At 41.3% G+C, this 19,718-nt stretch overlaps 2 protein-coding genes across 4 annotated transcripts in view; both read right to left on the reverse strand.

Moving 5' to 3' along the window:
• Positions 1 to 2,102: 2,102 nt before the first annotated feature.
• On the reverse strand, positions 2,103 to 8,325 carry rbm39b (RNA binding motif protein 39b). The gene is made up of 15 exons (XM_054786244.1): positions 8,100 to 8,325; positions 6,782 to 6,839; positions 5,374 to 5,423; positions 5,103 to 5,294; positions 4,825 to 4,878; positions 4,631 to 4,748; positions 4,394 to 4,546; positions 4,186 to 4,323; positions 4,032 to 4,097; positions 3,746 to 3,950; positions 3,465 to 3,551; positions 3,299 to 3,395; positions 3,104 to 3,209; positions 2,686 to 2,764; positions 2,103 to 2,604 (listed from the first exon to the last, which is right to left on the reverse strand). The coding sequence occupies exons 2-15, from the start codon at positions 6,830 to 6,832 to the stop codon at positions 2,504 to 2,506; spliced, it is 1,497 nt and encodes a 498-aa protein (XP_054642219.1). The 5' UTR covers positions 6,833 to 6,839; positions 8,100 to 8,325; the 3' UTR covers positions 2,103 to 2,503.
• Positions 8,326 to 9,634: 1,309 nt separating this feature from the next.
• Positions 9,635 to 19,718, reverse strand: part of slc12a5b (solute carrier family 12 member 5b) — a 38,748-nt gene continuing 28,664 nt past the window's right edge. Inside the window, exons 15-26 of one of the 3 annotated variants that reach the window (XM_054786131.1) lie at positions 18,971 to 19,090; positions 18,166 to 18,270; positions 17,896 to 18,064; positions 17,620 to 17,815; positions 17,319 to 17,488; positions 17,094 to 17,225; positions 16,841 to 16,948; positions 16,507 to 16,623; positions 14,439 to 14,590; positions 14,205 to 14,219; positions 13,997 to 14,118; positions 9,635 to 11,101 (exon numbers count right to left, since the gene is read on the reverse strand). In XM_054786131.1, the coding sequence (XP_054642106.1) occupies positions 9,786 to 11,101; positions 13,997 to 14,118; positions 14,205 to 14,219; positions 14,439 to 14,590; positions 16,507 to 16,623; positions 16,841 to 16,948; positions 17,094 to 17,225; positions 17,319 to 17,488; positions 17,620 to 17,815; positions 17,896 to 18,064; positions 18,166 to 18,270; positions 18,971 to 19,090 (2,722 nt within the window). In that variant the 3' untranslated portion in view covers positions 9,635 to 9,785. Of the gene's footprint in view, positions 11,102 to 12,576; positions 12,797 to 13,984; positions 14,119 to 14,204; positions 14,220 to 14,438; positions 14,591 to 16,506; positions 16,624 to 16,840; positions 16,949 to 17,093; positions 17,226 to 17,318; positions 17,489 to 17,619; positions 17,816 to 17,895; positions 18,065 to 18,165; positions 18,271 to 18,970; positions 19,091 to 19,718 lie in introns of those variants that run through there. The other 2 variants (XM_054786119.1, XM_054786128.1) reach the window with 2 other exon arrangements.

Below are 19,718 nucleotides of genomic sequence, written 5' to 3' on the forward strand. Positions count from 1 at the left end.
ATAAGAGAATTCACTTTTGTTAAAAAAAAACTAATTCTCATACCGTACTTACATCTTGGCAGTCAAATTTCTTCATTCAGCAGAGCATAAAAATATCTTGCATTTGCCTTGTTACGTTTCAACAGTCAAATTAAAAAAACACTGCTTTTGCTCTATGGAAGAACAGCATTGACAAGCACCTTCCAAGTCACACCCGTCTGACCCCTTCAGGATGCAAGAATAACTTGCATTAAAGACATTACATGAGCTGTAGAAAGTCACTGTGCATAAAAAATGTTTCTGCAACATTGGCGACATGCTGACAAACACAATCCAGCAGGCGCCGTGATCCAATTCAGTGTGACGTAGGCAGGCACTCTCGCGGGGGCTTCACTCGTTCAGGAAATGTGCAAATTCAGTCATTTTTTTACTTAAATTGTTGACCGATTGGACTCATACCGAAGATAAATTCTGAATACAGCTCAATGGACATCATGACTGTTAAGATTGTGCCTCTCCTGATAGCATGTCAGTGCCAACAAGTGACCAGATAATTATTTCTACCCTTAATTGAGCCTTTCAATTATTTGTCTTGTAACTGAGTTTAACAAATCTAAAGCACTATATGCAATATATAATATATAAGTTAGGGATATTTCAGATAAATTTCAATTCTCTGAACCTGAAATGTACTGCTGTGTATAAACTTTACAGGTGAACTTAATTGGAGCGTCTCTAATTTTGAATGCACGTCCAACATAATCAGTACTTAACGCGCTTAGTGCACAACCTGCTGTTCTCGAACATAACAGTTGCGCATATCCCTAACTTTTTGTGAGTAGCATTAATTCCCTCAGAGGGTAAACCTCAAGAGTATCTTGCAATGTGGTCAAATGAACCATAAACATTTTCTAGTCAAGTGAGCTGCGAGCTGTATCAGCTACTACTCTGGTCTGCAGGTCCCTTGGGTATAATTATCAGGGACGTCTGGCATTTTAAGGTCTGCAGGTCCCTTGGGTATAATTATCAGGGACGTCTGGCATTTTAAGAGTGACATGCTACTTTAATAGTCTCAATCATGGGGAAACTGAAGTATTCCATATAGAGTGTTCCTACAGTGTCCACTACATCGTGGTTCGCAGATTTTTTTAAGTGCAATTTTGCACTTTTTTTTTTAAACAACATATGAACACGCATCGTGTTCTGCGTCCTTGTGTATTAGTCGTCTATAGGTGCTCTGTTATTGTATTTACTACTGCTACCAGTAGAGGGTGTTATATCCTCATGTGAGAATTGAAGACGTGTCCAGACCTGTCAACTTCATCTCAGTATGTATAGACCAGAATGGACAAATAGTAGCAGTCTATTGGAATGCAACTCTTCCCACTAAGCCAAACAACCTACCTAACTGTACTCTCCTGTAGGAGCATAGTTTGAAGGGTTTTTTTTTTTCCCTCCTCCCCTCTCATTGTTCCCTTTCCTCTCCGCCTTATATCACCCTGTCCACATCATATTGTATGGTATTGTATGGTATATGCTACAATTTCGCTTGTATAAAGTGAGGAGTAAAGGCCATTCTGATTATGTGAGTAAAACTGCTTTCATAGGTCCATGTGGAATACAGTATCAGGTACCACTGAGTTAGTCAAAACATTGCATGTGAGGATCAAAGTTATTTGCTCTTCAAAATGAAGTGTCATTAGGCCGGGGTGTCATAAGATCTTGCAAGATTCAAATGTGACAAGATTTCTCGTCAATCTATGAAAATGAACTTGATCATTTTGCCAGCCTCGACTTGCCACGTGCATGTGTTTTCCTCATCTCCTGCCTCCCAACAGGCAGCAAGAGTCACTGCATTTGTTTCATAAAGCATGAACAGAGTGAGCCCTTTTGTCTTTTGTTTCAGTGGGTAGAGGCGGGGCCAGTAGTTTAGCTTCATGAGGAGCAATCTAAGGTTGAGTAGGAAATCAAATTAGTTTATTGCAATATGTCACATTTTAATATTTTTTTCATTGTACTAAAATAAAAAACTTAAAATATCATTTGTAGACCCAATCTCATGCATCGTCTCATAGCACCCCTAACATTGTCTTTATTTTTGAATAAAGGACACTGCAAATGAATTTTCAAATAAAGTTTATTGGAGCCTTCATACTAAAAATGAAATTATGGCTGTAAAAAGTTACAAAGGATTATTGTTGACAGATATAATTTTGGCAATTAAGGCCCAATATTCCGTAACGCTTTTGTAAATTCTGCTACTCGTTTCCAATCTAAGTATTGATTCAAACAAGCAGATGACAGGAATATTTAAAAACAGATACCTGCATATTTTTTCAGTGGTTCACAGCACAAAGCCACAAAGCTTAAAGCAAACTCAAAACTGCCCAATTTTGAAGGGTTTACACATGGACTTGAGGCAATTACACAGAGCCAACTGACTACAATGCAGCCTTTTCAATGACATTTCAAATCAATGCAAAGAAATGTATGTATGTACACTGACTTTGATAAGAATGTCACACTATCGACGTGTTGGCATTAGCAGCTGCTTTGCTGTTACTGAATCAGGGAATAGGTTGTGGTAGGTTGGTAAGGGAACGTAGGCAGCTCTGATCATTTTCCCTGCAAATCAAGAAGAAACAGTGTCTGGAAAAAGCATCTCAACTTGAATGCAAAAGTTGATCACCAGACAGTCGCACATACCTGCAAACCAACGTCCATGAAGTGCATTTACAGTGGCCATTGCTGCTGGTATGGAGGGGCACTTCACATACACGTTACCCTGCAATAAACACCATTTCATATTTGGAAAAAAATTGTTTAAAATGAACCAAGAACCAGTTCAGAGGTCTTCTGCAAGTTTCAACAGGTTAGATTTAGTCCAGTGCAACTGGGTTTTGCAACTAACTTTAAAGTTAGTTGCAAAATGAGCAATGGTCACCACCAAAATATGTATTGCATAATTTGAGATTAAACAATTCCAAAAAACATCCATAGTGGCGATTTCCTTAATTTTTAGGTATCAGGAATTTAAAGCTAGTTAATTCATCTACACCAATGGTTCTAAATTATTTTGTCAAACACCTATTTTCTCTGAATGAGACATGAGGACTATTCTTACCTGAGTAGAGTTCTTATCAACATAAATGTGAACAATTCCTCCATGCTTGTTACACTCATCGATGACATCATCTTGGATCTCATTGGCCCAGCTGGGATCATTTTCCCTGAGGGAAAAAAAGCCAACGCTGTCAAAGCACTATTCTTATTAGCTAGACACATTCTGAAAGCCATGGATCACTTGGAAAAAGCTTACGCTTGTGGGTTGAAGAGATTGGACAGCTGAAGGCAGTGAGTAGCCAGCGGCTGTGATGGAAGGTTCAAAGCTTGGCTTGGTGCAGGGGTTGGAACAGCTGAAAAAAAATGAACAACATTGAGTAAATATTAATAAATGTGACAGAAGCCCAAATTAAGAAACTTACCTGGTGGTGTGGCTACGTTCCCATAGGGTATAGAACCAGTCATCTGTAGCGCCTGCTGAGCAGCAGGCGGAATCTTCAGACCAGTTCCTGCAGAAACAAAAAAGGTTCAATGAAAGAACAACCAGAAAGCTCAATTTTCAAACACAAATTACAGGTGGCACATTGCACACCCTTAAGGGAAAAGATAAGTTTATTCAAGCTGACTCTGTCATCTTGGAAGGAAAATGGAGGTGCATTCAACTACGGTAAACTGAAAATCATGACGTGCGAGTACTACAAACCTTCAGCGAGTCGAGCCATTAGTTGCAGGCGACCTGTGGTGCCGAGGTCAATGCCGGTCCTTTCTAGCTCATCATTGTCCAGGAATGAGCTTGCTGTTGATGCATCTGAGCGCTCTGTGACGTGTCCCACTTTCATTGGTCGGCCGGCTAGCTCAAACCCATTCAGTTGCTCCAAGGCCTTTTTCGCACACTCTGCATCTGCAAACTTTTATGTCGATAAAAGTCAAACTAGAAGCAAACCACAGACGGAACACAAAAAAACATGTTAAAAAAAGGCATGACTTACTGATATAAAGCCATATCCTTTGGAGCGTCCAGTTTCACTGTCCATCATAAGCTGAATGCCTTCAATCTACAGAAAAAATACAGAGGATTACAAATCAGTCTACGTGCACACGCACACACTTGGCTCTCCTCAAGATGTAAAACTCAACTCTGACCTTTCCAAAAGGTTCAAAGATCCCACGAAGCATTTCCTCAGTAATGTTGAAGTGCAGGGAACCCACGTACAGCCGCATTGGACCTGAACTGCCCTTCTGGAGATTATTAGCAGCTGCAGCAGCTCGATTTTTCTCTGCCTGTGAACATGTGCACTAGATGAGTGTCAAGTTTGAATAGGAGTGAACTCCTATGAGAACATGGACCTACCTGAGAAGCTTGCACAATGATGGGCACTCCTAAAAGTCGTTGGCCAGTCAGTCCGATGGCTAGGGGGACAGAAGACGACTCCACAAACTCAATGTAGGCGATCCCCTTTGATCTTCGTGAATTCCGGTCTGATATCATTCTCACATCTCTTACCTGGAAGGCAAAACATTGACAGTTGCGAACAACATTTCCAGACTTTATGAACAAACTTAACATTAAAACTGAACAGAAGCCTACTTTTCCAACAGCTGAGAAGAAATCCTCGAGGTCTCGAGCTCGGATTCTTGCAGCCAGTTGCATGCAGAAAACAGTGCGAGCATCCCGCTCCTCTGGTGTTAGATTGTCAATTGGTTGCCTAGAGACATACAAACACAGCTGGATCAATATACAAATGTCATTCAACAAAAAATAAGTATGAAAACACTTTTTACCTGATGGGACTTTTCTCTTTTTTGACAGGACTGCGACTTTTGGAACGCTTGCGTCTGAAATGAGAGACAATTTGTAGTTCTATAAAAATGGTACATATTCTGAAACACATGAAAATGTTACAGCTCTTATTCTCAGACTAGTCTAACAATATGAAAGCCAACACTTGTCTATAAATACAAGAACAGTGTCAGGTCAGTTTTATCATTACTGCTAAGGTGAACCACAAATGCGTGTTAATTCCTTACATAGACACACAACATTAATATAGTTTACATACATTGGACTCTTGCGAGCTTTGTACCGCCCAGCGCGCTCCCTGCTTCGAGAACGGCTACGATGGCGCTCCCTGCTGCGACTGTGCTTCCTTTCGCGGCTCCTGCTCCTCTTCTTGGCCTTCTTTCTGTCTTTGCTTCGACTCCTGCTCCTTCTCTTCTTGGAGCCTGGACTTCGGCTTTTGCTCCGCCTCTTCCTGTGTATCGTTCCAAAGGGAATTGATTTAATTTATGCACATTTCAAGTGAAGTTCACTGTGATGCACTGATAGCTTACTTTCTGTTCTGGCCATCATGTCCGTTTGCATGAGAAGACTTGACCTCATCCTAAGCAAGGTTGATAGAAGAACATCATGAGGACGGAGACGCAACATTTCAAGTCGTCATGGTAAAAAGGGGGTGGGGTGGGACAAGAGAAAATACAGAAATATTTGAATTAATAATAATACATCATCAAAATCCCTTTTGCTGTGCCTGGACAGAGTCCTTCCCCCCAATAGCTGCCCCTCTGTTCTTAACAAGGCTGCCAAATACTCTTCATACAAGGGATGCAGGGTGTCCCAACACTTTAGCTGAGTTCAGGGAGCTCTGACAATTGGCAGTTCATTCCACCCTTCCCCTTCTAGTAAGTCGTACCAATGCCACAATTTGTGCCTAATCATGTGACCACGCATTGACACAGGGCCGCTAAAAGAGATCCTTTGTGGTTGGTGTCAGTCCAGTGATCTTCACCCATTTTCGTTCTTGGACTGTAAGAGCTCGATGCCACCTCTGTCACACATCTTGCCCTGAAGCAAACAGGGATTCACACTTCTTAGTAATATTGATGCCCAAGGAAAATAAACTGATATTAAAAAATGAATAATCCATCAATTCTTCCACGAGCTACTATTATCTTACGGAGTGTAATTACGGCATAATAGTTGTGATTTAACTAGTGTATGGTAAGTCACTTTACAATTACATTGACCTTAATAAATAGAAGTACTGCTAGATTAATATCTGCTGTTGTGTAGCATGCAAAATCAAGATGCTGATACACACTTAACTTGAATGAGGCAAAGAGGCAGTATTCATATTTATGAACAAGAACCGTGTTTGCAATATGACAATGTGCAAATGCATTTTCATGTGTATATAGAACATAACTGTCACAATTAAGTGACTTGGAAGGGAAGTTAGGTAATGACATCACCATCAAGCTTCTTTTTAAATGTTTAAAGGGGGAAAAAAGCTTAAGAGTCTAAGGCTCAAAATGAGCATCCATTGAATTATTGGAGATAAAACAATGCAGGTTATAAATTTGAATACTGCCAACTTTGCTGGCCAGATAAGATGGGCCTATCCATTACTGGTATTCACCTGGTTGCAACCGAATAGGGCCTGGGTGTTTTAGGTCAAATCTCTTTTAGTCCTAAGGTGAACCACAGTACATCAGTATATGCACAATAACTACCTTCCTTTTTTTCACAGTTCACAGTGGAATCAAAGATGAATTCATGGGAGTAGAGGTGAGATATCATTAGGGAAGTCTATAAAGAGAGATAGATGCGGATTTATTTATAAACTTTAAAGCGTTTTACTCAAACAAACCACACAACATTCATGTTAACTTTGTCACATTTGCAATTATAAACGGCTCAAGTGTAGAACATTAGTTTCATTTCTTTTAACTCTCAACCCACCTTTCTGTATGGCGCCTCCAGCATGGCCTCAACGTCAAAGTCATCAGCCATGATGATCCTAAAACACAATGGCTTCATTACAATTTCCACATGTGAACAGAGTTAAACCACAATGTAGTAATGTTACAAAACCCATATTTTAGCAACGAAAAAAATCAGACAGCGAGCGTGTGCACTCTGTAGGAGAGTCCATGCAGACGTCTTTGAAGATGCTTTTCCCCCCCATATACTGTATCAAGTGTATTTTCATGTTAGGTACTGTAGATTACTTCATCTTCAATTTCATATCAGATTTATATATATATATGTCAATTCTTGCTTGGAAAAATTAAGTCCAACTTAAAGCCTTTCAAATTCATAGACCAGAGCTATGGAACAAGATGGGTGGGGGGTTTGGCTGGAAATACTACATGTCGCGTTTGCATTGTGGTTAGTGTGGGGTGAAAACGAATACACAGTGTGCTGCTGCACTGCAGTGTGAGACATATACATGCAAAATATGACATTTGACTTTCTTACCTGGACTTTTTGATCATGAAAAACATTTAAATGGCTACTCGGTTGACTTTTCAAACAGATTTTCGTAGCCTAAGTTATTATATATTTTGTGGTAAGTTGTCCGTGGGTCGATCACAGTTTTTGTGTTGATTCAATGTTAAAGCAATGGGGACCAAAAGCACTTTTTGCGGGTATAAAATCTGCTCTAAAAAGGCACTATTTTCCGGTATAAAATCTGCTTTAACTTATTATTTGGGATAGAGGGGTGAATGAGGTATCAAATTAAAGTTCAAGTCATGCTTTATCAGATAGTTAATTAATCACAGACTTGATTCTACAAATTTCAAAATTTTGCAACACTGCTACACAATGGCAAGAAATGTGATCGCTTAGGAGAGACTTTAGTTAACAAAAATGTTAAGACTCGGGCTAGGATATCTTTAAGAGTGTGTTTGAATAGAAATACCACAGGCAAAGAAAAATGAAAAATATAACAATTTGGATAACGGAGTATAAACACGCTGCAACGAACATAATGCCAATGCTAACAAGTGGCTAAAGAAGGCTAAATGGCGGTCGCAGTTACGTGCTAGCATCAGCTGCCTAGGCCAGTTCTAACTAGCAACGGCGCCGCGATCTGTAGTCATATGTAGGTCAAAAGAAATAAGGCCAAATGGAGGTCTAACATGCAAAGATAACGTTCTAAAAATTGGTATCTCAAATTCTGACTGAAGTTGTTCGATGTCGTCGTTTGAAAAAAGATGCGAATAAGGGCAGCTATCAGGAAGGTACTAGCTTAATTAGCAAACAATGACGTTACCGTTTAGAATTGATGAAAATGTGAGACAAAGGCAAAGTATCGTCCGCTGAAAATACTCTTCTTGATGCCTCCCGCTCGGTGGATTCCACTAAAAGGGATCAAATAACACTTTCTGCACTTATGTAAGCTTTTTGTTTCGTATGTTAAGGAGCAAAATCAGATCGTGGCCTCTACCCTCGCTTCCAGCTTTCGCTTCCTCCTGCTCCTCCTCCTCCTCCTTCTTCTTCTTCTTCTTCTTCGTTGTAGTCGTCATCGTCACTTCCCCTTGATCGTTTACAGCAGCTACAATCATAGATAATATACTGCCTTCTACTGGATTTAAATAACACTAGCACTCTCCCTCCATTTAATGCTTAGACAATTGTGTTGTTTTTTTCCTCTTTTTTCCTAGGGTCACTTTCCTGACAATAATTGTTACTAAAACAATTGTTTTAGTAATACAAATACATTATACAGATATGTATAGAACCTCTCCACGTGGTTTGGGAGTAGGACAGGTGCTCGCTGTGTGAAAGTGACAAAGTACGCCTCCAACACATCCTGGCATCATGCAAAGTGGCACTGTCACAAGGACGTCTCAGATGGCGGCACAATCAAGTGCTGAGGAAGTTGGCAGAGCACCTGGAGACAAGAAGAACAGCTGCTAACGCAACAGCAAGCAGCCAAACGACTAGCATCTCCTTCGTACGACCAGGAGAGACCCAGGAAAAGCCGCAGGGCAGTCAGGCAAGATCATTGCTAACCCCTGGGAAGGCGTGGGAAATGCGTGTCGACTTGGACAGGCAGCTCATCTTCCCAAGCGAGATTGTGCAATCAACCCTAGGACCAGACATCGTGATGTGGTCCACAGCTGCCAAGCGGGTCCTCATCATTGAGTTAACCGTGCCGTGGGAAGAGGGAATACCATCTGCACACGAGACCCAGCGGCTCAAGTACACCAAGCTGACAGCAGAGTGCAAAGAGGCAGGGTGGGCAGCATCCATCCACCCAGTGGAGGTCGGGTGCAGGGGCTTCGTTGGCAGGTCAGCGATCCAGCTTCTCCGCGCTCTAGGAACAACAGGGGCAAAACTACAGCGAGCAATCAAGGAGCTAGCAGAAGAGGCAGAAAAAGCAAGCTACTGGTTGTGGTTAAGGAGGAAAGATAGCAGATGGGGTCAGACACCCCAATAGGGTTAGATGCAGGGAGTGGTAGGGAGACGTCCCAAGATGCCACTTGCCCCCCCACCTGGAGATGTACTGGCTAGGGGGCGAAACATCAGTGAAAGGTGGCACCAGCTGACGATCCTGCATCTGACCCAAAGTGCACTGGAGGAGGTGCGACAGGCAAAATGTCCAGCAGGTAATACCATCTCAACCTGTATATACTACTGTACATCTTGATTCACCCATTCATTATCATGTTACAAATTATTGTGTCAAACACAGAATCAGTTACATAAGTTGGACACATTTTCATGACTTTATTTTATCAAAAACATTTGCAACACTGAAATGACAGTATGATCAATACAAGATCTATATTAAAATGTGATCTGTTTACTCATTTACTCATGAGGATAAGTGATACATGCACATATGTACAGTATACTGTACACTATTGGCTCAACACATTTTTTGAGCTCTTTCAATATGAAGACACATATTAACATAATTAAATATGTTTCTTATCTTCAACAGCTTGTCATGTTAGGCAACAGTTTCCTCCTTGTCAATGTCTTGACTGAGTTTCAGTGGTGAATAATGTTCCAAGGGAAGGTCAAAATACACCTGATCATCAAAACATAAGTCATCTGTGGGTGATGCAAGGTAAGGTATTTTCAAGACCACACCTGTGAGCATGCCTCCTACAGCTGACAGTCCTATAGTGGAGAAGATAGCTGCTACCTGGAAGAGAGCCTGTTCTCCTGCAGTCCTCCCTAAACCCGGCTGCAAACCAGGTATTAATGCCTGGAGCTCAAGTAGCTTGGGGTCCCCTTCTTCTGGGGCTCTGTGGTTAAAGATCTCATAAAAACTCGGGCCATAGACTTCCTCACTGGCCGTCATTATGGCACAAATCCCTGCAGTACAAGATATAAGTCCCGTTAGGCCGTGCAAGTTATGTATTCCACATTGATCCTGGATTTTGAAGCGGTGTGCTAAGAGGGGGCTCAAGAACTTGTATCCCAGCATGCATGCAGTGCAGCCCACCATACCCAGAACATACGCAGCTGCAGGTGAAATCATCATATCGACAGATGCGCCGACTGTCACGCCTCCAGCCAAGGTCACGTTCTGGATGTCTGCAATGCTGAGTTTGCCTTTTTTGTTGATCATAGCAGAAAGAGCGAAAGCCGTGATGGTGGAAGCACACAGACCTAAGAAGGTGTGGAGGATGGCCCTGTGCTGGCCATCGCCTTTCAGTGTTAATGCTGAGTTGAATGAGGGCCAGAAGACCCAGAGGAACAAGGTCCCCATCAGAGACAGGATGTCCGACTGGTAGCTGGTACTCTCCTTTGTGTGACCTTCATTAAGGCGAGGTCTGTACAGCACAAAAGTGACACCTAAGCCAAAGTAACAGGCAAAGAGATGGATGAGGATGGAGCCCCCTGCATCGTTTATCTTCAGGTATTTCAGCACTGCCCATTCTGTGACTGCAAACACGGGCACCTCCAGGAGAGCCATGACAAGCAGCTGCAGCGGACTTGTCTTCCCCAACACTGCCCCGAAGGAGATGAGCACCACAGCACAGGCGAACTCTGCATTTATGAGATTGATCACCCCGAGGTGAATTTTACCATCATGGCTGAACTGGAAGTACCCTTGCACTAGAATGGCCCACTGGATGGAAAAAGTAGCCACCAGAAAGTTAAAAACCATCCCTCCAAAGCCATAGAGTCGGAAAAATGCCAGCAGGCATCCAAAGCCGATGAAAATCATCACCTGTACGTCTGTAAAAAAAGGGTAGTCTCGGTACACTGCATTGTCCATGGGTCTGGTCTCGTTGGTGTGAAATCTGGCATCAGCTTGGTCATCATATGTGACAAAAGTGGCAAACAGACCCACAATCATCACCTCCACTGTAAACACAAACACAGGGAATCTCACCCGCAGGCTGCTTGAGCTCTGCTTCATTGTAGGAGGTCTTGGCATTAAATGACAATCCTTTCATTTGCAGGCAGGATTATCATTGCACAGATAAGCGAGGGCAACGATCAAGTCTGCTCCCGCTCAAACAAGTACAGATATCCACGAGCATGAACTTTGGATGAGGTAGTAAAATGTCTTGCAATTCAAACAGGTTTTTCATCTTTAAAACAAACTACTTCATCTGGAGTGTCAGGTTATTAAATACACCTTCCAAGAGCACCCTCCACCACCATGAATTTCCCACCTGTACTTTCTTGAGTAACAAAAGAGAAATGTAAAGACATTTCACATAATTATTACTGCACTCCAAAGATCAAGTATTCATACAAGTTATTCCATGGTTAAACATTCAATTGGCCTTTCACTATCAGCATGCTTTCCTTGGATCAATTATTCAATTAAGCGAGCTCTGTACTTTTTGCAATGTCTGTGTTTACTTCTAATCTCAAAAACACCATACACACGCAGCCACTGAAAAATGTTTTGAGGTCATGCAGTACATTTCAATATAATTCAGCTCATTCCATCTCAACATAGAGTTGCACACATTTTCATGACGTTGGAATGCACCACAGCCTATATGATAACAGATCTTCTAATGCAAAATGTGACCTGTAAAGACAACATTCTACACAGTTTAACAAGGACATACTTGGCAAACAAAATGCTAACCAGTCAGACTGTTTTGAGATTTAATATACCATAGAATCCACAATAAAAGTCAGCAATTATTCACCATAAGATAATATCACCACGACCCGTGTGCTTCCATACAACTCAGCTTCTTTATCTTAAATGAGATAAGAGGTCATCAAATACAGCACAGGCTGTTTTACGTGCAAAACCTTTATTGACACACATTCACGTTTGAAATTTTACTTTATTTATCAAGTGCCTGTCTCTATACACTTTCCCGGCTTTCTCTCGCTCTCACTCTCACTCGTGCATAAACACACACACACACACACCCACACACACTCACACAAACACGGAGCAAAATGTAACGTATTGGAAGAGAATAATTGACCTGTGCACTTGTACATAAAAACATGAATGTTTTCACAGACCTTCACAAAAAATCCTGTTGATGTTTGGTGATGATTAGAATAAAAACAGTTGATGCAATGAACACTGCAGTGTGGCTGTATACTTGTTTAACTATTTAAATCCAACTTAACAACAACTACTTTAATAACTTAAACAAATAATTGTGCAGCTCTTTTGAGAATAATTTAGTCATTGATGTGATCTTAACATTATCATATCAAAATCACCTGATCTGTGTGTGTCCATGCAAACCATTAAAAGACAACAAACAAACATAGACATTATGGGATGAAGAAATACTGAGTACATGCAACACCGTGTATTGGAGAAAAGACAAAATAATTCCATAACCAGTGGGAACAGAACAGCTGAAAGGACGATTGAAAGAGGTTTTGCAGTCTGTTTACAGTACAACATCAGACTTCAGGGCATTCAGGAGTAGATGGTAATGACTTCACGACCACCTCCACGGACTAGAAGAACCCGATTGAGACCCTCTGTGAGCACCTCAAGAAACTCCATGTCTGGTGGACAGTTCCAGTAAAGGAGTAACATTCTTACACGACAGAGAGGAACAAATGCTTATACATTAATACAAGATAAATATGTCATACATGAAAAAAGTTCAACATTTATTTTGGCCAGTGAGGTGACAGCTGACAAATTAGTATGGGCTATGGTGGAGTGTCCCGTATGCACTTTGTCACACACCGTATTTTAACAGCATTTACAAATGAACAAAATATCAATATTTTGACAATTAATTACCACTACCAGTTAGGAGTTTAAGTGTGTGTTTGTTGGGTTATGTAAAAAATATTGTATTGAAACCTTTAGAATGGTTGTGGCATGGGCTAAACAAAATATCTGAATATTTATCTTTGTGGACACTCTTAACTGCACAGATATGGCAGTCATGTCTTCCCCTTCTTGATCTGTTTGTCAATTTGTGCATTACTGGATGCCCGGAGGGGAACGGTATCACCACAACAGTCATTGTCTTATTGATTTTGCAGTTGATAAGTTTGTTTGAACCTCCTTAAGGAGGTTCTTATTGTGGCAGCTTGCTGGAAATTACATGCCGTGTCTTGTAAAAGTAGATTGTTGTTTTCCTTTTCCTGCCTCATGGCAAAATCATTTAATTTTCTCTTTTCAGCAAGGCGAACAAACATATGCAGCACTACACAAAAGTGAGTACAATCAAAATAGCTGGCAACCCAAGATAGTTGTGTCTTGCCTACTGTCAAGCATTGTGATGCTCACAGTAGCATTTCTGGACATCTGGGGGCCTGAAGCGGAATTTGGCTTCAGGGCCCATTCCTGGTTAATAACTGATGATGCTAGTGTTTGGGGGCCCTAAACAGCCGATTAGGTCGAATACAGGGAGAAATGCGTCTGGGTGCTCACACAAATTACTGACATTCTGGACACAATTTGGACATGATCACTGTGAAGTGTTTTATGTACGGTACTGAGCTATTCAAACAATAATGGTTGTGTTGACTTATTTTCAGTGGATAGCAAATCTGTACTGCTATACAAGCTGTACACTGACCAGTCTAAGTTAGATCCAAGTTTCATGTCTCTACTGTAGTATTGTCCCTTGAGATGATATAATAATATGGTTGCTGAAAGTTGAAGGGTGCACACATTTTTGTGAGATACTATATTTATGTACAGTATATAGAGACAAAAAACGTTGGCAAGGATACAGTTTTCTTCACCCACACGATTTTTCGGGGGTCCTGGCATGTTGAGCAGGACAAGCTTTGCCTCCTTGGACTTCTTTGCGATGACCTCATTGAGCCTCAAGGCTGTGTGCATGCGTCTCACATCTATCTGGTTCCTTTTGCAGAAAAAAACAACATGCTTAAGAGCGGATCCAGTTATTCAGGTCAATATTTAGTCTCAGTGCAACGTGCTCATACTTACAAGTTTTCCCACTCTCTGCAGCAACATGCCACAAGAAAAATTATAAAGTGGGAATTATATACAGGCTGTGCTCATACAGGAAGCTACATTTGTCATAGGTATTGTAAACCTTTTTCTGGTCACATGTCTAACTAGAGCAGGACGGTGAACACACCACTGGCCCTATGTCCGTTTTTTGCGTGCTGGATGTCATGTCTGTTTACTGTGTGTTACAAGCTGAAAGAAACCACTCACGGTTTCATGCTGAAGAGATCTTTGCCAGCTTCCAGGTTCTTCCCCTTGTCTGCTCCCTTGCTGTCTGTCCAGGTGGCTCCGCCCCCTGCAGGGGCAGTGAGGCTGGTGGGGCTGGCAGGTGTGGAGGCGTTCTTGCTGTGGATGAGCTGGACCTGTTTTGAGTTGGAAACAGTCATTACATAACAACGTGAAAGGGTGAAAGAAAGTAAAGAGATGCCATGAGCCAAGGACAAGGTTGAAGCTCTTGGAGTGTGTCTAGACAGTGACCACCACAGCAACACCGAGCAAGGGCCTCAAATTTTCCCGAAGTGAGATGAAATGAGTTTTTGGCCCAACTGGAAACCATATATTTAGTGAATTTTTCCCTCAAGAGCAATCTTTCCCAAACTTGGAAGGGCTCCTACATTTTTCTTGGCAAGTCTATTTGATTTGTATATTGTGGGAAAAATGTGTCAGTAACAGTCTAACGTTTGGACACACCTTCTTCTTAATTGTGTACAAACTTCAGATTGGAACTACACTCAACTAAAGTATAAACGCAATACTTTTGCTTTTGCTCCCATCTTTCATGAGCTAAACTCAAAGATTTAAGATGTAAGATTTTCCAGGTACACAAAAGGCCTATTGCTCTCAACTATTGTTCACAAATCTGTCTAGTTAGTTTTGTGGTTTATTATTTATTTATCAAGGACAATGTGCAAACACATTCATCTTTACAAAAGAAGAGATGTTTTACACAAGATTTAGTTACAGCTACTTTCCATATTCAGCCCCTGGGCAGGTAGATTTAGGCAATAAAATACAGTCAATACCAATAACGTCAACTCAAAATAAACTCAGAATGCATACAGTTCATCCATCCGTGTACTCATCTATCGATAGCCATTCACACAACACCCCAGTCAACAATTTAAAATGAACATGTAAATCTGTGTTAATGAGCGCAATTGCACAGGTGTGTTGAGGGAGAGTGCAATAGGCCTGCTGATTGCAGGAATTTCCACCAGAGCTGTTGACAGTGAATTTAATGTTCATTTCTCTGAGAGGAATTTCAGAGGATTTCGCAGTATATCCAACTCTCATCACACCACGTGTAACCATACCAGCCCCGGACTTCCACATCGAGCATCTTAACCTCCAAGATCGTCTGAGATGATTTGCACAAACTGCCAGAAACTGTCTCAGGGAAGCTCATTCGCATACTTGTCATCTTGACCTGACTGCAGTAAGTCCTCGCAAATGCTCACATTAGATGGCGCCTGGCACTTTGGAGATGAATCCCGGTTGTCACTATGCAGGATAGATGGCAGACAGCTTGTGTGGCATTGTGTGGGTGAGCGGTTTGCTGATGATTGAGTGGCCCATGGTGGTGGTGGGGTTAGATTACAGGCGCGCGCATGTTACAGACAACAAACACAGTTCAATTTACTGATGTCATGCATGCACAGAAAGACTGTGACGAGTTCCTGAGACCCATTGTTGAGCCATTCATCCATGACCATCACCTCATGTTGTCGAATGATAATGCATGGCCCCATGTTGCAAGCATCTGTACACAATTCCTGGAAGCTGAAATCATCCCAGTACTTGCATGGCCAGCATACTCACGGGACTTATCACCTATTGAACATGTTTGGGATGCTCTGGATCGGTGGTGGTCACACCAGATACTAACTTGTTTTCTGACCCCAAACCTGGGAACCCATCGATAGAATAAAGCCGCACATTTAGTGGTGGCCTTTTACTGTGGCCAACCTAAGGCACACCTGTGCAATAATCATGCTGTCCAATCACCATCTTGATATGCCACACCTGGGAGGTGGATGAATTATGAATGCTCACTAACACTGATTTTGACAGATTTATGAACAATATTTGAGAGAGAGAGAGGCCTTTTGTGCACATAGAAAAAGTTTTAGATCTTTGATCTCCTCATGAAAGAGGGGAGCAAAAACAAAAGAGTTGCATTTATGTATATTTTTTGACTGTATATATTTAACATAGTTGTGACATGGTTATGTGCTTTTGTGTTGACACCCAAAAGAGCAGCTCAGAAATCTTTTATTACCTCTTCTTCTGGTTGTTGAGCCACTCTGGCTCCTTCCTCAATACTGGGTTGGGAGCGTAGAGCAGAGGGCTTTTTACGCCGGATAGACCCACGGGATGAATCTGTTATGCTCTGGATCTATAAAGTTAGAAAGGAGGGGAGTGGATTACTTCCAATAATTAATCTACTGTACTTTCCCTCAGGAACGTGTAATTTCCATGCTCAAATCAGTGGGCACAAGTCCAGACAGACAAATATTACAACACCTTGTTGCCAAGCAGATATTTAGATCCCGTAGGGTAGTAACCCAAATCAAGCATTTTTTTTAATGTAACATGCACGCACACTTGCTTACCTCTCGCTCCATCTCATTCTTGGTCAGATGCATCTGCTTGAGGATTTGTGAGCGCTGTTCCATAATTAGTGTTTTTTCATAGGTGTAGGCTGAGATGTCACTGTCATGCTAATGGAAGGGTAAAATGATTTTGATTGACACTGTTGGAGAAATATGAATTTAATACTATGTTTAATACTATTAATTGGTACATTGTAAATGAAACTAAATAAAAAACAATAGCTGTGCAGGTGCTGTTGTCTATTGGTCTCACCATCTCCACCACTTCCACCTCAGCGTCAATGCGCAGGTGATAGAGGAAAGTAATGACGTCCTTTTTCATCTGGATACTGTTGTCATCCATCTGAGCCACAGTGAAAATGCGCATCTTGCACTTTCTCCAAACCTACAGAATGAAACCGCAACAGTGAATATGACTTTATAATCCAGATGACGTCACATCCACCCGAAATAATATGTTCTGCTGTGTATGTGTCACCTTATGCTGGCGTAGCAGGAAGGGCAGAAGCATCAGCATGCCTCCATCATGGACAATCCACCACACATCTATGTGTCCTTCAGTGAAGCGCTCACCATTGGATGGGTAGCTAGAGATGTTCTTGGGAACCAACAGAGCCAAACTAGCCACTGTGGTCTCTCTTACCACTTCTACAGAGTGAAAGGAGAAATGTATTTGTCTGTTTATTAAGACATTATTAATAAGATATTAATGTATTAGTCATAAGGTATTAGATATAAGATATTAATCAAAGTAATTACTGTACACCTCAGTAACTTACCAATGAAGTCTCTGAATTGTTGGTGGCACTCGGGCTGTTTCCAGTTACGTGGCCAGCTGACCATCACAGTGTTGTGCTTCAAACCTCCCAATCCCCCAACCTGGATCAAGTGGGACGTCCCATCTCTCAAATTGGAGGATATGACCACTTGAGAGAATCCCTTAACCCTCTCTGTCTCCATCAATTTCCGCAAAGACTGCAAAGTTACAATGAAATTAAGCCAGTTTTTAGACATTGAAACACATCATAGCACACTGTGTGCCCATTATGACAGACCTGGTCTGCTTTGTGGGCCTCAGTATAGTTGTCCAGAAACTTTCCTTGAACGGAGGTGCCAACGATGGTGAGGCCCTTCCCTGCTTTCAGCTGATTGGTTAGAGACAGCAGACGAGGCTGCTCTACGTTCTGCTCGCCATCCATACTGACCAGAACCAGAATCTGAGGCCTGACCAGAGAAACAATTATATACATACTGTCTATTGACTGCATCGAGAATTAGATTTCCTTTATTTACCTTTATTACAACAAAGGTTACTGTCCACTGACCTCCAGTTCTTCGTGTGTGGTGGCCCCTCCTCTAGCCTCATGAGAGCAAATCGAGCCGCACTGAGAGAGATGCCGCGTATCCCATCACCCCACTCCTTCTCAGCTCTGTCACACAGCATTGCAATGAGTTAGCATATGATGTGTCTCATAAGGTACATTTGCCACTACATTGTCACAGACCACCACATGTTCTTCTTGGTATTCATTGAAAATGACATACAGCATACAGTATGCTGCAGCTTGTAAGTTACTGAGACAAAACATTTACAGTAGCTCATTTATTGTTTGACTAATGGTGGTGAAGCAGAAATTAGCTGCTGTTCTACAGACAACTGGAATACATTGCATATAGCTTAGATCTGCTCAATTTAAATGACTACCTTGAGGCTTGTAACATCAGTACCAGTGATGCTGGCCATACCTTGTTCTCCACATTTTTTTGGAGAATGTGCAATGAAGAGCAAGAAGTTGTTCATTGCTCTGTGTGCATCATATGAACAAATAAGTAAGTTTGATGATTATTTGGTGCATCATTACTTATTTATTTATCAGTGCTCATGTGAAACTTTATCAAAATGTGACCATGAAAAATCAAAAATGTTGACACGGAATTACTATGAAATTAATTAACAAATGAATTATGTTCATTATTTCAAGTTAATTAAGATATAAGGTTTTATGTTTTTTAATTGCACAGGAGTAGGGAGTACATGGTTTCAGGTCAAATGTCTGGAGGGGTACACGACTGTAAAAAGTTTGGGAGCCACTGCGCTAAATATCAACCCCATCATATGATGACACATACCCACAGAATTCAATGTACTTGTAGATACATGTAGCGATTCCCATGGCAACTATGGCATAATACCAGGAACAGATGAACATAAGTGAGAGGCACAAACTCATACCCAGGAAAGATAGAGCCCTGTGGGAGAGAAGATATTACAAGTTTGATCAAACTGGAAATTTCTGCCAGCATTGTAATGTTATTCATTTTTTGTATTTTGCTTGCGGCTACAGTTTTACAACTGATTCAGGCTACCGGTACTCCATTTTATTTCTCTCATACTAGAAAATGATCTTGCAGAAATATTTTCTACAGTGACAGACAATATGAAGCTGAGAAGCAGGCAGCACACATGAAGTACAGTACAGTATTTCCTGGAGTAAAATAACCACATATACACATGTGGTGGAAATTGTTGGTGGATGGATGATAATACACAAAAATGTACAAAAAATTCACAAATGCAAATCAGACATTACTTTTGAATTGTGGTTGAAGAGATCTTTAAAAAACAAACTAATGAAACTGGACTGGACAAAAATGATGGTACCCTTAACCTAATATTTTGTTGCACAACCTTTTGAAGCAATTTCTGTCAAGAGGTAATATAGCCCACTCCGAATGAACAAACTGCTCCATCTCTCTCAGGTGTGATGGGTACCTTCATCACAGTGCGTGTTTCAGCTCTTTACACAGATGTTTAATAAGATTTAAATCAGCCACTTCAGAAAATCCAATGTTTTGCACTTGGCCATTCTTGAGTGTT

The sequence above is a fragment of the Dunckerocampus dactyliophorus genome, chromosome 1 (genome assembly GCF_027744805.1).
Source record: "Dunckerocampus dactyliophorus isolate RoL2022-P2 chromosome 1, RoL_Ddac_1.1, whole genome shotgun sequence".
Taxonomy (NCBI): domain Eukaryota; kingdom Metazoa; phylum Chordata; class Actinopteri; order Syngnathiformes; family Syngnathidae; genus Dunckerocampus; species Dunckerocampus dactyliophorus.

Excerpts from the sequence above, each read along its gene's own strand:
- rbm39b (XM_054786244.1), bottom strand. The coding sequence starts at position 6,832 with ATGGCTGATGACTTTGACGTTGAGGCCATGCTGGAGGCGCCATACAGA. Across the intron at positions 5,424-6,781 it reads TGGAGGCGCCATACAGAAAG|GATGAGGTCAAGTCTTCTCA; the intron begins GTGGGTTGAGAG and ends AACCTTGCTTAG. Across the intron at positions 4,098-4,185 it reads TCTTTGAACCTTTTGGAAAG|ATTGAAGGCATTCAGCTTAT; the intron begins GTCAGAGTTGAG and ends TTTTTTCTGTAG.